Source organism: Falco naumanni, chromosome 2, assembly GCF_017639655.2.
Source record: "Falco naumanni isolate bFalNau1 chromosome 2, bFalNau1.pat, whole genome shotgun sequence".
In the NCBI taxonomy this organism is placed as follows: domain Eukaryota; kingdom Metazoa; phylum Chordata; class Aves; order Falconiformes; family Falconidae; genus Falco; species Falco naumanni.
Window position 1 is genome coordinate 13,898,347 of NC_054055.1, and position 24,566 is coordinate 13,922,912.

The 24,566-nt window shown below is 42.4% G+C and overlaps 1 protein-coding gene across 2 annotated transcripts in view; it reads left to right on the forward strand.

The window, feature by feature from the left end:
- STARD13 (StAR related lipid transfer domain containing 13) overlaps nt 1–24,566 on the forward strand; it is a 296,712-nt gene that overhangs the window by 150,359 nt on the left and 121,787 nt on the right. The window contains exon 1 of one of the 2 annotated variants that reach the window (XM_040583325.1): nt 2,621–2,837. The exons of the other annotated variant lie outside the window; for it this stretch is intronic. Within the exon in view, the coding sequence (XP_040439259.1) occupies nt 2,714–2,837 (124 nt within the window). The 5' untranslated portion in view covers nt 2,621–2,713. Of the gene's footprint in view, nt 1–2,620; nt 2,838–24,566 lie in introns of those variants that run through there. 2 annotated transcript variants of the gene reach the window in all.

Consider the following 24,566-nt stretch of genomic DNA (forward strand, 5'->3'; position numbering starts at 1 on the left):
TACCATTTCTTCAAGCAGGTTGTGTAGAACAGCTCTTACTGTAACTGCTACGACTAGGTGTAATACCTCAAAAATACCTGTGTTGGTAGCTTGACTTCCGAACAGCTGACAATGATTAAAAGCATAAAATAGGAATGGGCCAGTTGCTGCACAAGATACTTTCTCATTACTCAATAGCACTTTTTTCTTTGTGGAGAAAAGTATAGAAAATCTGATCGTGCTGCTGGATTTAGTTTTCTACAATAAACTACCTGAAATTAGTAAGATTTCTGTCAGTGCCTGCCAGAGTTTGGTCTAGGCTTGCCAGTTCAGTTCTGCTGCTGATTATCAGCTGTATCCCTGGATTTTATCTTAGTAACCTGCAGTGAGATAACTTGCTATTAGCAATTGCTAGTAGCTCATTGCTAATTAGCTGCTTTCAGTAAACCTGGAAGTTTAGGGACATTTTTGATAAAGTAACATCTTCAAAAATAGTATAGAAGGGAAGAGAGTATCTTTTGTTGTATTGCTACATCCTGGCCATCACAGAAAGCAACTGAAGAAAGGGAGATCTGCGTTCCAGACAGGCTGGACACAGTAAGAGGCTGCATTCAAGTGTAGCTGCCAGAAGAACACTGTTGAAGGTTACAGTACTGGCTGACACAGACTGGTGTTTGTGGATAATGACACAGCAGTATGATACAAAGCCTTCAAAAATGATTTTATTATTTCACCTTTAGACTGTGCATCACTGCTGATCTTTATAGGGCAGCTGAGTACAATGGCAGAAATTAATTTCTCATCGCTACCTGGTTCCTAGCAGATAGAGGCCCATGGCAGAATACAGCCATCATAGGTCTTACATACCGGCAGTAATGGCTGTGTTGGCATGGAATTAAATAAAGTGAGGCAGAGGTCAGAGGCAGATTTATGGGGCAGAGGAGCTGATTGTAGGAACTGTAATCCTCTCTTCTCCCATTAACATCAGCAGGTGTTTGCTCTGGATCATGGCATGTGGGAGTATTTACATAATTATGCTGTCCCCCTTCCAGGTCTGGATGCATTCGCCCTTGGAAGGCATCCCTTTTCTCGTAAGAGTTTGTCCAGTCATTTGGAGGACACTGTAGCTGGAATTGCAGGAGAAGGAGTGACATACAATATCTTCACAAGTTCAGGGCAAGCACATCGTCTCCACTGTATCGGATAAAATAGTTTAAGATGAGCGTTTTAAGAACAGGGACAATGGAAAACAAATTCACATCACAGAGTAAGCAGAAGACGTTATTAAAACTGAGCGGTAATGTGGAATACATCTGTTTTGTTTGCTTTTAGCTTGTATGGGTATTGCTGACATTGCAGTTACGGGTTTAGTTTAAACAAGACAGGGATATTGATAATGTTTAACATGACTTGTTTACCAGAATATTCAGCAGTGTATGGCACTTACTTTCAGGAACATCAGCCTCTTCACTGCACATCACGAATACTCTGCAGAAAGAGTAAGCAATAAGCATTGGTTTGTGACTAAATTAAACGAAGCCCGTTGTCGTTCTCGGCTGTCGGACTCTGCTGCCAGTGGTGCTGGGAACCGTCCACTTCACGGGTGGCCAGGGTAGGGAAGGGGCCACTGTTCCAAGAGCATTTCCCAGTTCACAGGGCAAGCAGAGCCCCACAACTGGTTTCCTAAGTGGGATAAGGGCCCTGATGTTGCTCTCTGGCTCATCTAGGGAAGGAGGAATCAGGATTCCTTTTAGTCTGCAAATGTGTGCAAGAAGTGGCTGCCAGGGTTTAGTTTTGAAACCTCTTAGGAGCGTAAGAGCTTGTTAGAATAGAGGAGATGATGCAGGGGGGCGGAAGGTGGGAGGTAAGTGGGTGGCATGCAGAGAAAGCGGGAAAGAAACGGGAGCGGCTGTGTGGTGAGGACTGTGTCTTGAGCTCGGGTACAGAGCTGATAAATGGAGACCTCGTCAAAAACCGGTGTTCTTTGGGCAAAAGTGGCAGCGTGGGTGAAGCACCTGTTAGAGGGAAGGCATCTGGCGGTGGCCAGGTTTTCTGTCACCTCATGGCAGGTGACCTCGCCCTGGCGCGGCGGCCGCCGGCTCCCTGCAGCGGGGCTCCCGCGGAGCTGGGTGGCAGCCAGCGGCTGTCCGGGGAGCGCGGAGCCTGGCCGGGGCCGCGGGCCCGGGGCGCTGAGGCGGGCGGAGGGCCCGCGGCCGGGGCCCACCGAAAGGTCGGTGAAGGCACAAGCGAGGCCACAAACGGTGCCGCGAGGCCTGCGGTGGCCCGGGCCGTCGCAGGGGTGTGGGGTCCCCAGGGCGGGGGCGGCCTCTTCCCGCCGCCGGCCCCTCACGGGCAGCCGGGGCGACCCTCAGTCGGGGCCGGCGACCTGCCTCGCCTGCGGGGCAGGGCCCGTGGCAGGAGCCGGGCCGGACCCCGGGGCACCCTCCCCGCCCCGCGGGGGCTGAGGAGCGGAGGAGGGCGGCGAGGCGCCGGGCGTGGGACGGGGCGCTGAGGCAGGCCGGCGGCGACGCTGCTGCCCCGGGGGCGGGGGCGGGCGGCGTGCCGGGCGGCGCTCAGGTGAAGGGGCCGCCCGCCCGGAGCGGCGCTGACGCGGGCTGCGGCGCGGCGGGGCAGCCCCGCGGCCCCATGTGGCCGCCGCCGCCCGTCCCCGGCGAGGGGAGCCGCCGCCGGCGCTGAGCGGGGCTGCCCGGGGCGGCATGCGGAGCCGCCGAGGATGAGCAGCCAGCGCCGCCCGGCCAAGGCGCAGCTCCGGAGGTCGCTGAGCGAGCAGCTGCGGGACTCCACCGCCAAAGCCTGGGACTTGCTGTGGAGGAATGTCCGGGAGCGGCGCCTCGCAGGTCAGTCCCGCCGCGCCGCGGCTGCCGCTACCTGCCCGCGGCCGCCTAGAGGGGAGACCCCCGGGGGACGTCCCGGCCCCGGCGCGCAGCGGGCTCCCCGCTCGGGGGACGGAGGGCCGGGGCGCCTGGGCGGCACCTACCCCGCCGCTGCCGGAGCGCGGAGAGCTCGGGGCTGCAGCCCGGGCGGGACGGGGAGCTCCCGGCACCGCCTCGGCTGCCGGCGCGGATGCGGCTGGCGGTGGCCGGGCAGCGGGCAGGTCGGAAACCCCCAGCGCCGTGCGGGCAGCACCTGCCCGGGTCGTGGCAGGCACGGTGGGGATGGTGCCACAAGCAGCGGGGCTCAGGGGCGCTGAACCTGGAGCTAAACCCCGCGTCGGAGGCACCTGAGCATCTCGGAAATCAAGAGGGGAAATCTGGGAAGTGGGCTCACCTGCGTGTCTGATCAGTTTTCCAAGTCACTCGCAGGTCCGGGTTGGTTCCTCCTAGGGTTTGCATGGGAGGAGGAGGACTGCAGCTCCCAAAGAAAAATGGTTTGTTTTGTTTCAGGCACTTTTATAGCTTTAGGTCACTTAACTGCTCTGGAAAACTGGGCTCCTGCGGTCTTACCGTCCCCAGGTGGGGACCAGAAGGACACGGAGCAAGGGCAGGTGCCCCAGCAGGTCGGGTCACATCTAAAGCACTGCTGTGGCAGCAGCACATTCACTTTACGCGTGCAAATGTACAGCTAGTTTGTATTTGTCAAATACTTCATGAATTAAAAGATCTGCATAGTACAGCAAGTGCAAGGTAGAATTGTTATGCCTGAAAACAATACATCAAGATTTATGAGCAGAATCGTGTATAACGAAGGCTAATTTGTAAAGATGGATTCCTCTGCCACATCCTACAGCATTGTTAGGAGTTTGGTGACCTTGCCTAGGGCACTGTGACATGCTGATATTGTATGATACAGAGGTAAACAGTGTATGGTACAGGTCTTTAAACTGTGTCTACAGCACACCAGTTCTTGTGCACATACAATTAAAATAACGGATTAAAAATGCGTGGTAATTTTTTGAAAAAATAAAGTGGGTAGGTTCAGTAATTAATTACTAAACCAGCTAATTTTGTAGTGTTATGGTTACCCAAAATATTAGCCTGTCTTTACATGTAATCTGCTTATTCCTATATTAATAGCAGATGCCAGCAGACATTCAGCAAGGATACTGTTGGCTATTTTTTCTTTTTTGGTCAAAGACAACTATTGCTTGATTGAGCAAAGGACCTGGGCAGGCAGCCATGAAGCTGTAGCCAACTTCTTAAAGCAACTGGGTATTAAAACTGATGGAGTAAAACTTTTTATTTAAGGTGGATAGAATACTAATGTCCTGGGTTTATGCACTGCCAAAATTTAAGTGCTATTCATATTATGCTGGTGAGACACCGATACACATGCCCTTTCATTAAATAATCTGATGACATAACAAAGTGTGTACAAATAACATCTGTTGATTCCAGAGGTGTTCTCCTGTTCAGATGCTTTTATGTCTCTGGCATTTTTGTCCTATTTTTTATATTTACTTTTCCTCAGGCCCCTGTAGCTACAGTGCATATTCCTATGCCTCGTCTTTCAGCTTTTGTTAATGAGAAGGCAGGGAATTTAAGCTGATCTAAATGTGTCGTTATTTGCTTGTTGCTAAACCAGCTTCTCCATCGCAATAGAATCCAACGCCAGTCAGGTAGATAGTTGTACTATCCTTTCTTTTTTCCTCAAAGTTGACATTGTAGTTCAGCCCTGACTGACAGAGCAGCAGTGTAGCTAACTGGTAACTAGTGTTGAAGAGCAAGGACAGAAACAAAATGCAATTTTGACCATCAGTGTGCTGTTGTTTCCAACCAGCAAGCCAAACAAAGACTTGTGATTAAAGCATCGCTATGATCATGGCTTTTCAGGCACTTAACATAGTTACTGTTTTGGTTTGCTTTACTTTTTTATCTATTTTTTACGGTTTCAGACACCAGTTGCCCAACATATATCTGTAAAGAAAGTAAGCACAAGAAAGCTTAATTCTTAAAAATTATGTAATTGTTGGGGTTGAATGAGATGGTGGGAGGTCAGCCTCTGGCTCAGAGCAGGATCAGCACTGGGAGCGGGGCAGGTTGCTCAGGGCTTTCCCCAGTGCTCCTTCGGAAGAATTTCTATCCTGATGTCTATGTGCTGGAGCAGAGGGCAGCGGTACACGGTTGGGCAGCAGATGTGTGAGCTGGAGCAAGGAGGTGAACCTTAGCTAGAGCATGGGGAGAGCTGAACCTTGGCTCAGGCACTCTCAAAGAGGCAGACAGCATGGCTGGGTTGCTGTGGAAAGTAAACTGTGCATAAAAAGACTGCTGCAGAGTGCTCCTTCCCTCCCTCCATTCCTCATCCTTTACAGAAGAGGTGATGAGGAGCAGCCTCCCGGTGTGCTCCTGGGACAGGGCTGCTCCATACTGTCACTTATTCAGGACAGATCTACGGTCCCCAGCAGCCCTTAGTTACTCTTTCTGATTCACTGACCAGGATTTGTTTTTTAAACAGTTAAGTATACTCACTACAGTGCCACAAATGGCAGTCTTAGTTTTTCTGTGCTTTTTGTAGTTTTTTAAGAGGTATTTTACACTTTTTGTATTCCCACTATGCTTGTGATTTAAGTTGGGATTCACAAACTGATCAGGAAATGTACCAGAATTTTAACTCCCTCGTTGGAGTGGGGACCTATTAATCTGAAAAGTTATATGAAATACTGTTGGTTTAATATAATCCTGAACCGCTATGCCATTATTGAAAGCCACTGCTTTAGAAATTGGATGTATGTATTTAACAGACTCTTCAAAGTGATGACTCTAAGGTGATTCTGAGATCCCTGCTCAAATCATGATCACCTGTTACAGCAAAACACAATGAGTTGTAGTTGTTACACCTGTTGTATGTAGGTGAAACGTGTCACCCTCTATCTGGCATTCTTTCAGTTACTATATACTAAGATCAAATAAAATACATATTTAAGTTTTGAAATTCGGTAATTCAGAGTTGGGAAACACCAGAGGTAAGGATGCCTCTTGTTGCCTTGGGCAGACTCCTTGCAGTGTAGGACTGTTTTTTAATGACATGATCACATCCCACTTTTTTGCACATAACTTTTCTGCCTCATTCAGTGCACAAAGCAGTGAACCCCATTGCTGAAGCTGTTAACCTGGAGCCTGCTGTACTGCAGCTTTCTGAAATCCTGGACCAAGCACAGAATTACAAATTCCCTCAAGTGTTCATGATCTTGGTGTTTAGGAGCACTGAGTCTTGCATACTTTGTAGCATTAATGTTTTAACTGTATGCCTAGAAGCTATAAGATTGCATTGGTCTCATTTTACAGATAGAAACCAGGGGCACGATGAGACTGAACTCAGGAATATCAATAACTCTGGATGTTAGAACTTGAATTTTCTACTTTAATATTCAAGTTATGGCTTTCAGTGGCTCCTATTACGCAGCGCTCGTGCAAATCAGCCTCCAGGATCTAATTGTACTGCCCCCAGAGCATGAATAACTTGCAGTTTCCCAATCAAGTAGCATGAAAATGTACAGTGGGGCAACATACCACGGACTAATTTTATCTTAGAAATAGATGACCTGCAGTGCCAAAAATTGAAACAGGAGCATGAGGTAGGCTCATGGTTAAGAGAAAATTTTAGTCTGAAGAAGCCAAAATTAAGATCTTTAAATGGAAGGGTTTAGAAGACCTACTCTTGGGTATCCTTAACTGTTCATGAAGACTTTATATGCTGATTTGCAGCTACAAGTATATCTTCAAATGTGACTGAAATGCCTTTGCGTAAGAGATGAAACTGAACGTTAGCTGAAGTAGGGTAGAAAATGGAAAACAATTTGTCCAGCGGAAAGTAATTGCCACATTTAGTATTTGGCAAAGATGTCAAGGCAATGCCCCTTCTCATTTCAAAAGTAACTTGTGGTTGGTTTGTGGGTTGTTGTGGTTTTATTGGGTGCAAATGAGCAAGCCTGTTTGTAATTGCACCTCTGGCAACATGGTGCTCCCTGGCATCAGCTGATCTGTTGATCCTGACAAGTATGGAAGAGAAGAGTGGGTCTTAAAATCTAGTGGTCTCGAGAACTATATGAGTTTTAGCACATTTTTCTGCCATGCCTGTATGGAGGCAAGATCAGCCATGTTTCTGGAGCCTAATTAAAGAAACATCAAATCTATAGGTGCCTCGTAGTGTTTAGTTTACAGTTAAAATGAAGCATTTTTAGCAAGTTTGAATCTGCAAAGCAGAACTCGTTATTTCTGGAGTGATGTATCCTGAGGTCAGTGTTTGGAGAGCCCAAAAGAAATGTGTACCAGGCTCCCAGGTCCTCAGAGGACCCCTGACCAAAGGTAGGAGTCCTGGTATAGGGCCAACCTTGAGTCTGCTGCATCTTGGTATTATTTTATTACTGAAATTTCTTCTTAATTAAGACCTTTGTGTACAGTGCAAATGTGGCAGGTAAATCTAATTAAAGCCATTCAAGAAAATAGTGGATTTTTTAGTAAAATATTTTTGCCAGGTAAATTGTCACTAGGGAGCATGGGAGATGTGTATGTGAAAAATCTGGCATTTGTTGTGGCTGGTTTGAGGGACATACTTCTGTGTTCTGTTTTAAAGTCGTGCACATACATTTTTAGAAAGCAAATAGAGTTGTTGCTGTCTGTGTCCCTACCAGTGCACTCGAGAGTACAACAGGCTGCTTTTCATGTATGTTGATAAGATGTGTATGTCTAAATTCCCCCCTAACCCAACTCCATCAGTGGGAAAAGACTGTCCTTTGTCAGGGAGAAAAGTTATGAAAGATGTTCTTTATTCAGGATGGAGTGCTTCAGGGAAGAAAGAAAGTGATTTCTGAGTGATTCATTTGGTCAAACATGCCAGAAAATTTTCCGCTCTTCTATCAATCCTAAAGAAAATATAGTAGCCCCAAAAGTAGTAATTATTTTCATAAATTATATTCATGTGCTATATATTCATTAGTAATGTTGGAAGGGTTTTTTAGGTGCATTTCTTTAAAGTATATAGATGCTTTTCCTTGCATGCACGTTATGTCAGTATTCTGTAATTTCCAACTCCTTCCCTAGACGCTCCCTGAAGACCAGTGGTTTGAATCTGAAAAGGGGGCAATGGTGGTAAAATACCACCATTGTTAGTTCTGCTGCTGCCGGGTTCTCATGACCCTCAGCAACAAGAAGTTAATTCCAGAAACACAATTACAAAAATACCAATATGCTTGACCTGCCAAGTATTTCTGTTCAGCATGAGACTGCGGAGGGGGGTGATGGAGGACTCCCCACTGTCTCAAAGTCCAGAGAGAGATGTAACTTTCTCATACCCACTCCCATGGCTTTGCTGCCGTGTGCTGTGCGAGATTTGGAGTGACTGTGGAGGAGTAGCAGAGGTTCCTGGGGTGACAACAACATTCATCTTCTGGTTTTACATTTGAGATATATAAATTCTGTATTTGAACAAGTCCTGCTTCCATCAAATAGGCCTATGTCAGAGATTATTTTCCCAAGAGAAATTCAGTTTTGATTGCTTAATTTCTTAACATTATGAGATACAAAACTTTGCTGATAAAATGGGGAGTCAGTGCTGGTAATAGAACTGGATACTGTTTGAATCAGTCGGTTTGTATTTGACAGCTATTTAGAAAAGATTCTTGATAGGTCGTCTTCTTTCTGGAGCTTGGCTGTTCACTGATTTCAGTGGTACACTAATCTTTAGAAAATACACATTGCTTTTCTAGAAGGTTATGGTATCAGTCCTTTTTATAGTACAACTTTCCTCTTTTATTTTTTTGCTATTGACTTTACATGTTTCCTTGAGCATCCATGAGGTTCTTTCAGTTCTCGGTAGACAAATATTTCTCATTTCTGTGTGTGTACACACGGCCTCAGTTCTTTCTGCTTGTAGATGTTTCCTGTGTGACTAGAAGGCTGATGCTCAATCAGTATTCTACACCATGCCTTTATGGAGGATTCCTGTAAGCATTGTAATTATTGCTGATGTTTGCAGACCATAATATTGGAAACAAATCATAGTACTATTTTTCCAGGAGCAGTATATGTAATACAATATTGTTTAAGTTTCTGTACATTTAGATAGATGTGTTTATTGGTACTTATATTTTTCTATGATATATAGGAGCTTATGTAGACTGATACAAGCACTGAATTTATTTGTCTGACCTTAAACTGTAATGACATTTTACCATCCCAAGATTGCTGCTTAATATCAGTCATGGCATATTAAATGATGTATCTTCTCTCTTATTTCCTATTAGCTGTTTTGTATGTGTTTTCATGTCTGTAATCCTACAGACCACTTTCCATATCCCCATGCAAGAGAATTTATTTACAGCTATGCCACAACATTTATATAGAACGTTTATATCCACAACAAACTTTTAGCTGCTAAATGAACACCATAATAATTCCCATCAATATAACCTTGTTGGTGGCTGGCCAGCAAATTCCTAAACATGGGAAATTTCTGGACTCAGTAAGGCCCTGGAGACTGGACTCCCATTGTTCTGCTTTCCCAGCTACTGTTGGATGTGATGTTTAGTTTCAGAAATCAGTGAAGTCTCAGTTCTGAATTTTGTGCTATCACTTTTTGTTTGAATGAAAAAACATCTTTAAAAATGTCCCATATTATAATGTTTTTAGGGGTTCTGAGAATTTGGATGACTTAACATTTCTATTTGTGCACTACTTGCCAGGCAATGGCCTTATTCCATAGCAGTGGTTTGACTTAGGCTTGTCTTTATGTATTTTGTGTTTCTTGCATTTCTAGTGAGACACATGTTCTGTCTTGCTCTTCCTGATTTCTTTTGTTTTTCTGTCATAACATGACCAATTCCTGTGCTGCTGTGTATCATAATTCCTTTAAAAGTCCATCCATCACCTTGAGTCAGAATTCATTGAGAAACCCAGATTTTACTTCAACTGAAACTTATTTTAACAGCAAATTTGAAAAGCTTGAAAGTGTGAACTTCAGAACCTGAAAAGACAGAAAAAAAAATAATTGTACAATGTCATAGTTTTAAGCCAGCCTCATGATTTTAAAGGAGTGATGCCACTCTTATGATTCTTGAAAATTCAGGTTTGGGAATATTATTTTCAAATAATAAAGAATTTGTGATAGTTTATTTTGATTATTGCAAGCCACAATATGATATAATCAAAAATGTTTTTATTATATACAGGCTACAGTATGATAGTGTAGGAGGTTCCTTCCTTGACTGACATTAAGCATCCACAAGATGACTTCACTTCTGTAACTCCTTTGCATGTCCCGTTTACAGTTCAAAAGTGAAAATATTTTGACAATCAGACCACCCTGGTGCAGCTTATACTGCAAATGTGCAAAGATTGAATGCACACAGATATGAGTGCAGCAAGCGCCAATGGTATGAGAAGGGATCAGGAACATCTGCAATTCTCATGGCACATGGTTCCAAAAAACCCCAAACTTGAGAAATAAATTTAATTTACATAATAATCAATTTCATGTGAAATACTCTGCCTGTCATTCCAGTAGAGGGCAGTAATTTACATACAGTAATATCAATTAGTACATGTACACAGCCAGGTATTGCAGAATAGTGGACACACTAACTGGTTTTGTGAAGATAGCGCAATATTCAAGGCGTACTAAGGCCCTCAAGGACAGAATGCCATCCAGAAGTCTTATTTTTGGTGCCTTTGCAGCAGGACTTAATCACAATTAATTACAGTAGAGTTTATGCAAGTTGTACTCAGCTCACTAAACTAAATCACCTCCACGTGCTCAGTGCTATATGCAGAAGTGTGCAACACATGCCCCCAGAGTAATGCCAAAAAAAATCCAGACTGAAGGACTGCGCCATAACCCTTGCATTATTTGGGTCACTTAAATCAAGAAGACGTGCCAAAAACCCATGTGTTTGGCTCCTAAGATAATCAATGAAGTCCGAAACTATGCAGTGCAGATACGGCCTCTCTCACCTGCAGGTGCTAATCTGGAGCAGTGTGTACAAATGAGCTCTCCATCCTTTGGCACAGAATCCTGAAATACTTTCAGCACTTACTTCACTTAGCACTGTAGAAGTAGACCAAAATTCATGAGAACTAAAGAACTGAGATGTTTTCAGCTAGCATGCCAATCAAAACTGAAATGTACTCTGCTGTATATAGTCATATCGCAATGGAGAATTTCATTGAATACTGATTTTTTTTTCTCTATTGCTGTTGAATAGTAAATACATAGAAACATTTTTGTGTCCAGAAATAATTTTTACAGATCCAGTAACATGCTGTAGTGCAATGGAAGAGGAGGTACTGAAACTTGCGAAGTTTCATTATAATTCATATTATAATTCATTCATAAATCTGTCATTTTTTAATCTGTAAGAATTTGATTCCTAATCTATTTCAAAAAAAGTACCACTTGAAATTTCTGCTTAGCTAAAAATTGTTTAAACTGTATTTGTTAGCAGCAAGATAAGTTCACTAACTCCAAAATAGCTTTCTTAACTTTGTCAATACTTCACAAATTTTACTTGTCACAAATGTAAAATGATGTGGGGATCAGTTTCTTCCGTTGCTTGAGCTAAATGAATGGCATTGGTGCTCCAAGAAGCCAAGCAGCGTGTTTTCTGGAGAGGAGGGACTCATGTCCCAGGCTATGATGATGCAGAAGACACTGCACCTTTGCAGGTCATTTAATACAGAAGCACTAAAAAAACCCCAGAAACCAAAACAAACCAGAACTGGAGTATTGATTTTGTTATAGAAAGAATTTAAGGGGAAATTACCTTCACATCGGAAGCATAGTTGAAGCCTACCTTATATCATGTGTAGATCCATCTGAATCTGAGCTAAGAGTAGCTTGAAATCACTTTGTATTTGGTCTCCTGTTGTTGTCATGTAATGGCCAGCTCCAGGAAGGGTATAGCTTGAGGGAATGTGGAAAGAGTTAAGTCAAAACTAATGTTAAAAATCATACTTCTCTCAGTCAAAATACTGAAAAGTTACACTTAGCATTACAAAAAAGGATTCCTAAAGATTTAGGAACCTCCTGCATTGGTTCATAGCTTGGACTTCCTTAAAGTGTGTTGCGTACATGTGAATTCACTGCATGGAGGAATAAGGACCTGAGCATTTGTCCCCACTTTTAGGTTATTTTCAATATGCCTCATTCCTCTGGTAAATGCACCTCTTGTTCCCCATTCCAGTCCCACTCATCCTGATCTGAATGACGTGTTATTTCATAGCTTATCCAGAATAATGCTGTAATAAATTATTTGAGACTGTGAGCCATTTATGTGTCAGTTGACTGCTGAAAGAATATGTGATTGGCATCTCATGGTCTTGCTCATTTTAAGAGGGCTCTTTAATGTAAGGACAGATTTTATCTAAATAAATCAATTTTACAGGGAGATTTCAGCCATCACATTTGTAGTAAGAAAGAAACTTTTTATTTATGACATTGGGAAGACCACAGCTGGGAACGCACCCATTACTAGACTCAAACAGATGGTTTCTGACAACTCCATGAACTATTTACACTCTTTTTAGCCAATACGTTGCAGCAGTCCCAACCTGCAAATGCCTCTTCAGAAACAAATACAGAACTGTCTGTCTGTCTCAAGGCACAAAGCAAAAGAGTCATGACTTTAAAATACTGTGGGTTGAGTATGTGTATGATACTCACTTGAAATTTAGGAAGGAGTGGTTTTAATGGAGAATATTTATGCATTGATGCAATAAACATTCTGAATTACAAATAAAGTCATAGAGGGTAGGGTGTCTTTGTAGGTGTAGTGAAGTGAGGATTTTCAGCAAAGGCTAACAGTTTTTTCAAGAAACAAAAATGTTTTCCGTTTGTGGAAGTCACTGAGAGAAGGTAAATGCTCATCTTCAGAATAGCTCTCTAAATAAAATAGCAGAACGAGAAGAAAATGATACAATATGGGCAAGCATTAGAGGAGTTTATAGTTATGAGAAAATCGGTGGGACAACTGTCGTATAATAGTGTAACTCGTGATTCAGTTCCTGTACTTTCAAGTAAAACCAATGCATGGCACATGTTATTTCTCTTCAATTTTTGAACTTTAATTTGTAGCTTTAAAATTTTACTGAACATCACTGTATTTCTGGTATCATAGGGAGGTAAAAATGACAACTGATTCCTCTTTTCTGCATTATTTATTACTTCATCCAGCTTTACCTTACCTTCTCATACAGCTGAGATTTTCGAAGCCCCATGACAGCATTGAGCCCATCAGCTACCTTTGAACAGACTGGGAAATTATATAGCCAAAAAGACAGAGTCAGCTTTCAAAATATCAGTAATCACCATTAACAAACATAACCGAATATATGTACATTGAACCTCTACTTGAATTTCTGCCACATGGTGAGGTGTTTGGGGTTTTGCCCAGTTTCTTTCCTGGGAAGAACTTTTACAGCTTTGTTATCAGTTAAAGATTTGTCCCCCTTTTTCTTTTTTTTTTTCTTTTTTTTTCCTGCCAGTTACATTAAGGAACATAAAGAGCAACTTTTCCAAAATCAGCAGAAACACTCTGGATTCTGATGTAAGGCTGGTTTGTATCTTCCTGACTTGACTCACTCCATCCGTCGCTCCTGAAAATAAAGAAGCATTAGTTTGTAGAGAGTCAGAAGCATATAGTTACATTAGCTTGGCAAATGGGTATTTTGGTAATTGCAGTTTCTCTCTATATATGTCCCTAACAGCTCCAAGTGCCTTTATTTAAGAACAAAACCAACAATTTGATTATGGCCTTAATTCAACAGAGCACTTAAATACTTTGTAAATGTAAATGGTTAACTGTTTGACTCATGGACTCGTGGACTCATCTGTTTTATTACATTTAACCTCTAAACCAACAGCCTATTCTTTTAAAAAATATTATCTATTAAATCAGTGTGGTAGGATGCCAGAGTTCATCAGAAACATGAAGGTACCAGAACATCCATATTTCTGGTGTATAATAAAATAGAGGATACTATTTAATCTGATTCCAATAGAAATCAAATACATTTCAGAATCTGGGTTAGACAAATAAAAACTGACCACCAAATAAAATTGACTCTGAAGCACCTGCTTTGTCTTGTACAAAACTATAAACATGCGTAATTACAAAACAGCCTAAGCTGGTTCTTTTAAAGGGACGCTGAGCAATAAGGACAGCAGGACAAGTGTAACAAAGCCAAAGTATATGCATTAATCGTGGCATGGCAGCATTTTAAAGAAACTATCAAATTCAGAGAGATTATGAAACAGCTGGGATAAATTGTAGGTAAGAATTGTTTTAAATCTCTGGATTCCAGGTCACAATAGAGGCTATAACACAAGGCACTCCCTTGCTCTTTCACTCCTTCATGTTGCTTTCTCTTAAGGGAGGATCATGACTTTTAGACGGCTGGAACCATTATCTCTTCTTTTATGGAGAGCATCAATTGGTGCAATCGTTAGGCATCTTGAAACTGGGAAGAAGTTTATTGCTGTGACAGATTGGGCAACATATGGAAGGAAGTAAGACATTCTCCAGAGACAGATTAAGTTTTTGCCAAGGCATTTTACTGAAATTTTGGAAAATAAACAGGTCATTAATTGGGTCCAGATTTAGCTACTGCAAATTGTGCAAAGATGTTGCAAACCAGATGCTTTCCTCTATTTGTTTTTACAACCTTTTCTATTTATGGATGCTCTTATTTAATGACTTATTTCTTTAATAGAGGGCATTTTTTTGCACCAGAAGTCTCATCTCTCAATTTTGCCAGTAGATGCCTGAGTAAAACATACATGTCCACAGAATTTCAGGGGATGAAACAGTAACATGATAAGTAGGAAATAATCAGTAGGAAGTTGTGGAATACAGTAGTTCTTATAAAGTTAACAGTTAATTCTTCCCTGGGTTCCTTAGCACATGGCAGTTTTCCGTCTTTATGCAGACCCTGCTAGTGAAATGGTGGAAACAAAGACACTCATCCCAAGGACAGCATTCTAAGACTTGGCTTGCAGATGAAGGTGTGAATACAATCCATGTCAGTGTTTCCCTGGCTTTCCTGAGGTGTGCAGCATAGCCACTGATGTACCTGTCAGCCCTGTTAAAGCACAGTTTCAACTTGATCTCCAGATCAAGGCTGGATCCAAAAATGGGAATGTAGCAGCCAAGTCAGCAAAGCTGTGCCAGCTGACAGAAATACTTGAGAAAAGAAATCTTCATTCCTTTTCCACTTATGTTTCTTTTAGTCCTTGGAGTGCAGGCATGTTATGCTATATCCACACAATCTTGATTCATGTTATAAATAACGTACAGGGTGGAAAGCATCTGCCCTGACTTGAAAGCAGTGAGTCTAGTGGGGATGCCTTCTAAAAGGATTGATCTAGTCACACGAGGTCGTTTACAGTCAAGACAGAAATAGGTACCTTTGAAAGCGAGTCCTGTCATCCTGAAATAGGCGTGTGAGACAAGAGGGATGAATTGCCCTCTGGTGGTGCTTATTTCTTCCCATAATCCTCACCAAGTGACAGCAGGAAAGACCTGCCTGCATCAGTGACAGGTGGGGAAAAAGCCACTTCTTCAGCTGCCACCTGAGTGCATTTGATATGGAAATCAGTGAGCCACTAGCACTGGAGAAGTTTAATTGTAGAGATTGCTGCTTATAGCATCTGGCTTAGTTTTAATGTACCTGCTCAAGCAAGCAAAGCAGGAGATGGAGCTGACAAGGCACCTGTGCCTTCAGTGGCACTTGAACATGCACTTTAAGTTCTGTGTTCCAGCAGTAACCAGCCCGTGTACCTGAACCCTGCATAAATTGTATTTATCCATTTCCATTTTATTCTGTGGAGTCAGATTGTGAATTACACATCTTTAGAAGACATACCAGATTTATCGTAATAAAAGCCATGTGATTGTATTTGTGATCCCTGACTGGTTTAGCTAAGTAACAAGGGCAGCAGCCATGCAGATTTTGTACTGCATACTTTAAAGTGTGTTTTGAGGTTCATTTTTCAAACTACTAGTTAGTAATCCACTGTGTGAATTTGTTGTACTTTGCACAGCGTCCTTGGTCAGAGCAAAAGTCCATCAGCCTCAGGTATACTGTTTTTCACAATAGTTACTAGTGAATACTTAGGAGGGAGTACAAGGACATTGCAGGCTTATGGTACGACCTCTTAGCTTCCAGGTTTCAGTAAATAGTTCTTTGCTGATGTTGTTAACAAGGCTGCCAATTAGGAACAAAGTTAAGAGGGAGGTTTCCGATGTGGCTGTGCACTTCCTAGCAGAGCTACACCTAAGCTGGTGAGACACAGAGTCTGTTTCCCGTTTGTAACCTTCTGGAGACGTGTAATCCCTCACATCACAATTGCTATTTTAAAAAGTTATTTTCAAATCATTCACAGGTGTCATGGCCAGAGTTGCCTCCCTGTCACATGAACTGTCACTAGTCTGAGCAAAGTGGGAACAAAGTTTATTTTTAAGGCAATTACAGGCTTACTAGTGGTTTGAAACGAAAATGTTCAGAACTCCATTTGGTTTTAATTTCTCATCCAACATATTATGTTTAATAACATATTAGGAACCAGCGAGTATATTATTTGTCATACGTTCCCCAGGACATAAAAGGAGGAAAAATAAGGACTGAAATATATGAATCTCTTGTTCATTCTTTTGCAATCCAAGTACAGAGTACATACAAAGTACTTTAAAGCCAATTCTGATCTCAGCTACACAAGTGCAAATCCCGAGCACCTATAGGGTAATCAATGATTTCTAGTTTGGAGTAAAAGGCCTCCACAGTGACACGGTCTGGAAACTCTTTTTTTCAAAACCCACTTTTGCCTTAATTTAATGTCCTTATAGCTGAGAAAAGCACTTACCTGTCAAAATCTAATTGAACAAGAGGGAAAAAAAAATCAGCAACCATAAACAGGACCAACCTTTTCCAAAGGTCAGGTGCAATTTCAGTTCTGCAATTTTTTGTTGCCTGACTTGAGAGACTTCAAAGAGGTCTTGTGTTCACACTTAGGAAACCAGCGCTCCCAGAAAGTCAGAGCTTTGCAAGTGTCATGGAAAATGGACCGAAGATGAGTAGTTCCTTTTGAAGGTTTTGGCCAAGGCATTTTTCCAGTAAAACTACATTCCATAAACATGGAGCAACACCTTAAACAGACACAACAAATGAGGAACACTGTGGGGTTGATTTGAAAGAGAGCTGTATATTCAAAAAGTGGGACAGGGAGGAAGCCTGGTAGAGGGATGTGATAGGATGCCAGGGTAAACACAGGGTAGACGGCAATATTTTCATCACACTGGAACTGAGAGTAAAAAAGAAATTGACGGCTGGTATGGACCTTGTCAACCAACTCTCTTGATCTGCCTATTTTGAACAGAGGGGGAATCAACAGAGAAGAGGTTGTGGTAAGTGGCTGCTGAAGGAGGGTGTGCAAGGGAGTGTGTAGGTGTACAGAGCTTGAGAGAGGAGAGGTGGGGAAGGAGAGTATGTTCCAAGGCAGTACAGCTGATTTGGGGGGTGGGAGGGAGAAGGAGGGAATATCTGCTGGAGAATAATTCACCCTGCCTGCACTGCTGCAGGCTTTAGGCTCTCTCTGGTCCTTCCTGCTCACTGGAAGCATTTTCCAAAGGCAGGTTGTGGGCAAGGAGAGGAGCAGAGTGCCTGCTCTTTCTCAGGAGAAGCAGCGTGGTGACTGGCAAGGGAGCTATGGGAAGCCCTTTCCTCTGCTATTTGGCAGGTTTCCACGCAGTAAAAAAAAACCAACAAAAAAAACCACCTGTAGCTTGTTGGCCAAAATTACTTTATCCAGTGAGACACATCAGCTCTGCGGTGTCTATATAGCACAGTGCAAACTATGAGTAAAAAAAAAAGACAGCAAGAAAGAAACACAGGGTCTAGAAATGGAAGGCTTAAGTTGTGCACAGAGCAGTTGATTGTTGGGAGACATAAAATCCTGGTCAGGGACCTGTCCAATTCATTAGTATCTATTTATATTGTAAACTTCGACTGCTGGTTTATTGTGGAAGGTCTGCCAGGGATTACTGGGCTTTTATTTTAGAAAAAAATAAAATAGTAATAATAGTAAATATGTGTATATATATATATATATATATATATTCCTAAATCTTCTGATATGAAAAAATAGTAATTTGGGATTAAAAGCTATGGGCATCACACATTCTGTTTCAGACATACAGGGCAACTAACGTACCGTACAGAGTACAGTACTTGTAATCTACAATTGCTGTAAATTATGCTAAATTCTAGCTTTGAGTGAGGGATAAGTGATACAGGCATATCCCATATCCCCCCTAGCTTCTTTATTTGTGAGGTTGCTAATTAGGCACCAGTATGACTGAAGTTATGCAGCCAGCTAGGTGTGCAGGTGTGTTGGTCACACTTGTAGTGACATGGTGGGTCATGCTAGAGCTGGGCTAGTGACCAGATTCACTGGTCAGCCATACTATTGTCTGTGCGGGACCTTTGCTGGGTTCTGGGATGCCCAAGCTGGTAATCTGAGGGAGGGAATAAAATGTCACGTGCAACCAGGGCACAGGCAAGCACATACCTGGATGCTGTGGGGACAGACCTCAGTTCTGTGCTGGATCCAATACCCTCACTCACCCTTGCAGCAACAGCACGGGACTGCCACATGTCAGGCCAGATGGTCCTGCACTGTACCCAGGATGCTGGCTCCCACAGGGCTTAGTTCAGTTTGCTTCATTAGCAAAATGGGAGAGGTGGAGGCAGAAAGGGTCACCAGCTTCTGCAGAGGGAGTCCCTCCCAGGAACACTTGCCAGCCCACTGTAGCCTAAACCTCCACTATGCATCAGGCAAAACTCCAGCTTTCTTGGGTCTCCAAGAAGAGTAACCAGCAAAGGGATGGCTTTGCTGTACCCAGTGCCTGTCTTGGTGGGGATGGCTTGGCGACTGTAGAAATAAAGGACGCATTTTTAACTGTTAGTGAACAAAATGCTGTATATGCATCCTGCAGAGTATTTCCTTGTGTGCTAGGCTGCACTCCAGCCCTAGAGTCAAGACACAGTTGCTCTGTAGAGCCCCATGTACTAACACTACGTTCTTGCTACACAGTATTTATAAGATCTGATAACATGCATTTAATAACATATTGGGAAATCTGTGGCATTCTGCAAGTTTAGGCAATGTGTCTCATCTGAAGGAGCTCACGACAGGTGTAGGACCATATTAAAGGGTATTTATTTTCTCCTTGGTTCATGCAGTTACAGTAGACTTTAGCCTGCCTCCAGTGGACTGACATTGCTTGTAAGGAAAATTAATCTGTCTACAAAATTATATTTCCTTTTTTTTTTTTTTTTTTTTTTTTTTTAACATACAGCTTAAGCAAGGCAAAAATTACTGTTATCAGTCAGGAAATTGGTACAGAGAGAGGTTATACAACTTCTCTGAAGTCTTCCAGCAAGTGACTGCCAGCTAGCCCTGTGCCCTGACCATCGTGTCTGTCTGCCTCACTGGGCCAGAGACTGAAATCATGCAATAAATATTCATTGATTTCAAGCAGCCTGGAGAATTTCATGTTCCCATGCACTAGTCCCAGGCTGCTGTGTTTGAAATGGTGTTGCCAAGAGCTATTCTGTTCTGTCTTGGGTTTTTTTTTGGTTGGTTGGTTGTTTTTTTTAAAATTTTTACAAAATCTAACTTTGTCATTACCTCTTTAGCACAGGGACAAAAAACCCTCTCTCAAAACCAGATCAAAATGTGAATATTTCCTCTTTTTCCCATTTCATCACCAAGATATTGGAGTCCTGTTGAAAAGAAAATAAATAGCGAAGCCCTCACATGAAGGCTGCGAAGGCATGAACCTTCAACTGAAATAGGAATGTTTGCCTGTGACACCAGCAGTAGGGCTGTGTAGGGATTTACAATATATTTGGATAATGTAAGAAACTAAGTTTATCTAAACACTTTCTTATGTTATCACTGTATTATTCAAACACTTTGTTAGTGAGACTGGGAGATTAAGATATGTGTTAGCCCACCGCTACTTAAATATATTTACACAGTTCCTGTGGGTTTAGTTTTAGGAACTTGGGTATAAATTTAGCAGGTGGAGTTCCACTAAGGGTATGGAAGCTATGTTTGCTCATTCCTGTCGTAATACTCTCCAAATGCTTTGGCAGAGGAGGTCTGCCACCTGAAATGTCTTCTTCCCTTTTGACATCTATTTATTACCAATTTTTTTTTTTTTTTAATTTACTGTTGAGAACCACTGTCTTTAGGGACTTCACACTATGGCATGCTGGCTATTCTTGGCTTGTGAAGAGTTCAGCTGAGGCCAGCGGAGCCTATATTTGTACGCTGGTGTGGTTTGACTGAGAAAAAAACGGGTGTTTAAAACTAAACAGGACTGAGACCATAATGCCTAAATTAGCAGCCAGGCACTGGACGAAACAACCGACCCCTTCCAATGACTTTACCCACTGGCCAGGAGCACCTGGTCCCTTCTAACCCCCTGGGAGAGCAGAAGGGACAGGAAGGTCACATCCTCTGAGGCCATCATTGTGGCTAAAGACCACTGGCTTACACTTCACCAGCAAATGTGACAAGAGGGCACAGAAAGGTTGTGCCCAGGGAATACTGGCTATTCCGCAGGCTCCAGCCACAGACCACAGGAGCAGTTATTTTGATGCATTTATGCACTAGCAGTGCTGTTAGGATCCCGCTTTTACATAGTCCATGGGCTGGGTGTGGTTTGGTTAGCTCACTTAAGAATACAGACCAGCTACTCCAGGTCAGACCACAGCTCCATCCAACCCTGTATCATGCATCGGTCAGTGGGCAGACACCACTATTTTGGGAAAAATATAGCACTCAGATAAGCATGTAGTGATGCTGTATACGTTATATATCCTACCCGTGTTCATGTGGTTCAGGGAGGGTCCTGAGCCATGAGCTGGAATTTTGTGCTTAATGGCCCTTGCTGGATTTTTCTTCCAGGAATTTACTTAATCTTTTTTTTAACTCTTCTAACTTCTGGCAGCCAGAGCATCCTCTAACAATGACTTCCAGGGATCAGCTACGCAAATATGAAGAAATATTTATGTTAGTTTGTTTTGAACCTATCCCATGATCATTTCACTTACTGTTCTCAATTTCATCCACCATAAGAAAAAGCCCCAGCATTACCTTGTGGTGGGCAGACCTCTGTAATAGCATAATGATGTTTGTGGGTTTGCTCTCAATTAATTTTCTAAAAAGTTTTAAAATCCACTTTGCTTTTTTTGTTCCTACTGAACACTTGTATTGGATTTTCATAAACCTATCCAAGATCTGTTTCCTCAGTGATAATAGCTCCATTAAATCTCATCACTGTGCACTGTGTACCTCTAGGGTATTTATTCTCTGGTGCATTTATCAGTGCTCAAAAGCTAGTTTTAATGCCTTCTCAATCAATATTGTAAGAATCTTCAATATTTCCAACCAATTTCTATTTTGACTGCCAGACCAATTTAGTATTGTCATTACATTTTGCCACCTCACTACTCAGTCCCTTGATAAAAATCATGTACAGATAGTGGGCAAAACAGGTTCCAGTGCTAATCTCCGTGGGAGTCCACCAGGAACCCCACCTCATTGTGAACATAGAATATTTATTACTGCTTTTGTTTCCTGCCTTTAAGAAGCCATTAAGCTACAAGTGGCCTTTTCCTTTTTATTCCTGATAGCTGAGCTTCTTAGTCATCTCTTGGTAGAGGATCTTGGAGGAGCCTTTTTCAAAGCTGTTACTATTCATTTTGTTGATTTAACATCCCTGAGCTCCTCTATGGGAGACCTGATGAGAAGAATCACTTCAGCTTTCTTGCCATGACCCTCATCTTCACTTTTTGCATGTGTCATTTCTGTAAGTTTGCCCGAATGGCTGGTGGGGCAGTTACCTCCCTTTTCTCCCTGCCATTCTTTGTGCCCAAAAACGCACTACTGTTGTATGGACCCTGCATATAATTTCTGATCCTCTGCTTGTATTAGAGCTGCCTTCCGTGGTTTGGCCAGGTAAATAGTGCTTTTGCAGTCAGGAGGAACATTTTTTATCAGTACTATCCACTGAATATTTGGGTCTTAAAATGCAAATGGATAGTCCTCTGGTGCTGGAATGGGGACACTAGAACAGAGGGAAAGGGTGTAATGTATATTTAGAAGCCTCTTCTAGTTTGAAGATTATAAAGGGCATCTATAAGCCTGTCTTTCATGCATAAGAAGAAGCCTCGCTTAGCAATATTAATTTTAAAATCTCACTATCAGACAGTTGACATAGCAGCTGACTTGCCTCTAAAACACGTCAGTATCAGGCTTTGCAGTGAAACCATCCTCTGTTGTAACGCCGTGCAGCTATTGGCCATCTCCATCTCACTTCCCAGCAATGCCTAAATCTCGCATAAACTGTTCTTTTGCCCCAGTCCAATTCCTGGCAGCCCCAGATGAGAAGCAGAGCCTCTACGCCCCGGCACAGCCTCAGGAAGACAGTAAAAGTGCAACTGAGCTGAAGGGAAGCATTTCTGGCTGCTCTGAAGACCCTGCTGTTTCATGCTCTGTATAAATGAGTTTGCAGCCTGTAGTAATCCCAGCTCAGCTCTCAAACAAATGTTTTGTTCAAACATAAAATATTTTTCCTAAGCAGCAAGCAATGAACCTCTGTTTTTAAAAGGCCTGGTCCCAGAGATAGAATTCAAAACACATGACGTGAAAGCCCTGTCATAAACACAGCTTTGGGTTCCCCGCATGTGACTTTTTTCTCTTCCTGAATTTGAGAAAGGGGGAATTGCTTACTGTTAACACGAGCTGCTGTGCAGCCATCTGTAAAGGCAGATATAGGTAAGAAATACAAGATGTGTAGGTAGGACAAGGATAAGATATGTGGATAGGACTCCAATATCCAATATGGGATATATTGCATATATAGGATATTGGAGTTTGGCCATAATCCAAGAAATCCTGAACTATTCTTATACCTGCATAATTATAGAATGGAATCCAGAGATCAAGAAGTTAAAAGCACTTGCCTGATTTTTTTTCTTCTGTGACTTGGAAGCGAGAGTTTCCGGCTTCTTCTAACTACATGTCACTAATGTTAATAACAACTGTGCTCCTTTGGTGGTTGGGAAGCTGTGTCGTTCTCATAGCACCAGTGTTTTCAAATGAAGAGAAGCCATCAAGTTGCCATTTAATTTTGGATGTGATATAACGAGATAAGTGCAAGTAACAATAAAAGGGAAACAGGTCACTGCAGGAAGATCAAGTGCCTGATTACTGTGTGAGAACTGCAGGTTCAATCCAAGCCCAAAGAACCCTGTGCCAGGTACAACATCATGGAGCTATCTCACAGTTAATTAGGGGGGGTGCATTATAAGATGTGAGCAGGCAGCCCTGTTATGTATATATATATGGGAATACAAGTGGGAAAGTGCAGTTCATCTCAATTTGCCCTCAACTACCCCACTGCCTATACCGTTGCCTCGTGTCTGTGTGAGTAATACCCTAAGGTCAAGGTGGTGTGTAGAAACTCACACTGTTTTGCTCAGAAAAGCCAGTCATAAGTGGATAATTTGTTATCAGGTATCTATTTTAGCATTTCTAGAGTACGCCACACCATTCTCTCCAGCTACAGCACCCCACTGTTAGTGAAATGGAAAATCTCAAGTAATGCTTGTAATACTTTGGCATATATGTGTAGACCTGGGGAGTTTTTTCCCTGCAAATATTTTACTCTTTCTTTCTCACACCACGTGCAATTTCAGGGAGATAAGGTGGCAAAGAGACATAAAAATCAATGATCAGAAAATGAAGTGTTGCAGTTCTGCCTATGAATGCATACAGGGAAAAGTATACATCCTTGAGCTGACTTTGTCAGTTCCACTAATTCCGTGCAGTTGTCGGTAGTGCTGTGCTGTATTAATAAGCTTTAAGCAAAGATTCCTGATCTTCCAGAAAATTTCAGTATCTGTCAAATGACCGATTGTCATGTTAGATGTGACATGTAGGTATTAGACTACAGATGTAAGTATGGACATTTCTGATTCAGATAAAAACAATCACGGATTCCAGCTGTGGTTTTATGAAGGAATCTCCATTCCTGCATGGATCAGTTGCAACACGGGAACGTGGGGCTGGGTTTCCATTTCATGGGCTGTGCTGCTGTCACAACAGGCAGCGAGTTCAGGTGTGTGGTGGAGCTCCCCTGCAGCCTTTGTGAAATGCATGGGGAAGCTTTTATTTTGAAATGCTTTTACGAGATGTATTAGCATAAAGTTCAGTGTTGGTATATTAACTCTTCCAAAAACAGTCTGTAGACTGAGACCAAAATACTAATTAGCACTCTTATATAACAGCTTAGGGTTCTGTAGTAGTTTTTGTCTGAAAGATTGACGGCCAAAGGGGTTTACTCATTGGAATGACGCATTTTTGAAAATAAACAGTGAGTGTCAAGGCAGTCACCAAACAAGGAGACAGTCATTTTAAAAGTATGCACTAAGGACTACTTCTTTCCTCCACCATGCACAATTTCAAGCACAGGAGCTTTCAAACAAGCACCGCTAGACCAGCTAACTCTTGTTGTTTCTTGTTTTATTTGACTACTATGCAAGCGATGGACTGGAGCCAAAGAATTC